Source organism: Palaemon carinicauda, chromosome 34 (genome assembly GCF_036898095.1).
Source record: "Palaemon carinicauda isolate YSFRI2023 chromosome 34, ASM3689809v2, whole genome shotgun sequence".
NCBI classification, from domain to species: Eukaryota; Metazoa; Arthropoda; class Malacostraca; order Decapoda; family Palaemonidae; genus Palaemon; species Palaemon carinicauda.
This window is the reverse complement of record NC_090758.1, coordinates 39,487,688-39,490,187: the sequence shown is the minus strand read 5'-3', so window position 1 is coordinate 39,490,187 and position 2,500 is coordinate 39,487,688. Positions and strand designations below refer to the sequence as shown.

Below are 2,500 nucleotides of genomic sequence, written 5' to 3'. Positions count from 1 at the left end.
AGTTCTACGAAGATAGACCTTTAGACACTCTACAGGACATAGAGAGACATCTTCCTTCAGAGGACAGATTCTCCAGGGACCCCACCTCTTAGTGGGTAGCTCGTTTTTAGCGAGAATGATGGATCAGGGAAGAGATTGAGTTCTCCTAAATCTGTGAACTGAATGTGGCCCTCATCTCTCGATAGAGCCACTATTTCACTAACTCTAGCCCCAGAGGCTATTGCGGACAGGAAAATAACCTTTTGGGTTAGATCCTTAAGAGAACAATCTTCATTGTTCACCGATGAGGCCTAATGTAAGACCTTGTCCAAAGACCAAGAGATGGGCTTTGGTGGTGCTGCAGGCCTAAGTCTAGCACATGCTTTCGGAATCTTGTTAAAGATTTCATTTGCCAGATCCACTTGGAAGGCATATAGGAGAGGTCTAGTCAAGGCTGATTTGCACGTATTTATCGTATTGGCCGCCAACCCCTGGCTATGAAGGTAGACAAAGAAGGACAGACAGAAGTTCATAGAAATTTCTTTCGGTCCTTTTGATTTAACAAATCCCACCCACTTCTTCCAGGAAGACTCATATTGTCTTTTAGTAGACTTAGCCTTGTATTCTTCTAAGAATTCTATATTGCCTTCTGAGATCCCAAACCTTTTTCTAACCGCTAGAGCAAGAAATTTATGAAATGAAGGGTTTGGGTTCTCTGTGATAAACCGAAGGCAGTTAATTTCTGAACCTTCGGAAATATACCTAGGATCGGAGCTAGGACCGGCCTCATCTAGTCTATCAGACCCATTAGAGGATCCTCGTATGGGGCTATTTAGCGAGGTAGTTTCTTGAAGACGCTCATGATGAAAAGGTCGAACTGCAGTTCCAGGACTTGTTCCCATTTGGGAGGGAATATGTCTGCGTCCATGGACCATTCCAACTCTATCGCCTTGGACCGTGATAGAACATCCACCGTCACATCGTGGATCAAATGTAAATGAACTGATGTTAGGTGCCATTCCTTTAGGAAAAGGATGGGTAACATCAGTAAGACTGTACGAGACGTTTGATTGTGACGTCTTATTATCGCTTCGGTGTACCAGCTCAGACGTAGGGAGTCTGATCTGTGGGGAGGGTGCTCCCCCGCCCACGAAAGGACCAGCAGAGTCCTGGGACTTTCGTGTTTTAACTTTTGTTAAAGAAGAGATTAAAGAGGGACAAGTCTCAGTCTTTTTTTATCTCTTCAAGCGTTTGATGCGTGTTTTCTCCAGGCTCTTAACGCATCTTTCCGATGTGCACTTTGCACTAGGTCTGTCACTATTGCGAACTGGGGAAAGTTTAGCACTTTTCCTTGTTAGCATTTTGGGAATCTGATCGATTAGCTGAATCTCCTGACAGACCTCGCGAGTTCCTTTTAACTTCCCGAGGGAAAAAGGAGCTGATGTGACTGAGGGCTTCGATGGTTTTTTAGCCATCGAAACCCGAGAGCTGGAGAAAGTCAAGACTTCTAGAAGCATATCTTGCATCTGTGATGTCCCAGGAACCGGGTCATCACTATCAAGATACTTAGGACTGTGAGTCTGATACGTATCTATTCTAGGATGAATGTTACTCTCCGTGACATGAATCCTAGGCAGGAGGAAGGGGGGTGGTTGACTGGAAGGTTCCAGAGGACACCTTTCAGGTCTGACAAGACTACGAACACCCTTAGTTGGAACAAGGTCCATATGTTCAGAAGGATTAACATTCAGAACTTGCAGTTTATTATGAACTTGTTGAGTAGCGACAGGTTCAGAATGGTTCAGAGACTTCTTGAGTCAGGAGAGGTGTATGGGATATTTGAGAGGTGCATGGGGGTGTTGGAGAGGTGTATGGGGTGTTTGAGAGGTGCAGGGAGTGTGGGAAAGGAGTATGGAGTGTTTGAGAGGTGCATGGGGTGTTGGAGATATGTATGGGGTGGTTGAGAGGTGCCTGGGGTGCAGGAGAGTGTATGGGGTGTTTGAGAGGTGCATGGGGGGTGTTGGAGAGGTGTATGGGGTGTTTGAGAGGTGCCTGGTGTGCAAGAGATGTGTATGGGGTGTTTGAGAGGTGCCGGGGGGGGGGGGGGGTTGGAGAGGTGTATGGAGTGTTTGAGAGGTGCATGGGGTGTTGGAGGGGTGTATGGGGTGTTTGAGAGGTGCATGGGGTGTGGGAGAGGTGCATGTGGTGTTGAAGAGGTGTATGGGGTGTTTGAGAGGTGCAAGAGGTGTTGGAGAGATGTATGGGGTGTTTGAAAGGTGCCTGACGTGCAGGAGAGGTGTATGGGATTTTTGAGGTGGTGCATGTCGTGTTGGAGAGGTGTATGGGGTGTTTGAGAGGTGCCTGGGGTGCAGGAGAGGTGTATGGGGTGTTTGAGAAGTGCATGGGGTGTTGGAGAGGTGTATGGGGTGTTTGAGAGGTGCATGGAGTGTGGGAAAGGTGTATGGAGTGTTTGAGAGGTGGATGGGGTGTTGGAGAGGTGTATGAGTTGTTTGTGAGGTGC

At 47.5% G+C, this 2,500-nt stretch overlaps 1 protein-coding gene across 1 annotated transcript in view; it reads right to left on the bottom strand.

The window, feature by feature from the left end:
• Window positions 1-1,780: 1,780 nt before the first annotated feature.
• LOC137626829 (proline-rich protein 36-like) overlaps window positions 1,781-2,500 on the bottom strand; it is a 2,031-nt gene continuing 1,311 nt past the window's right edge. Inside the window, exon 1 of the mRNA XM_068357818.1 lies at window positions 1,781-2,500. This exon is cut by the window's right edge and continues 1,311 nt beyond it. Coding sequence (XP_068213919.1) covers window positions 1,781-2,500 — 720 coding nt within the window.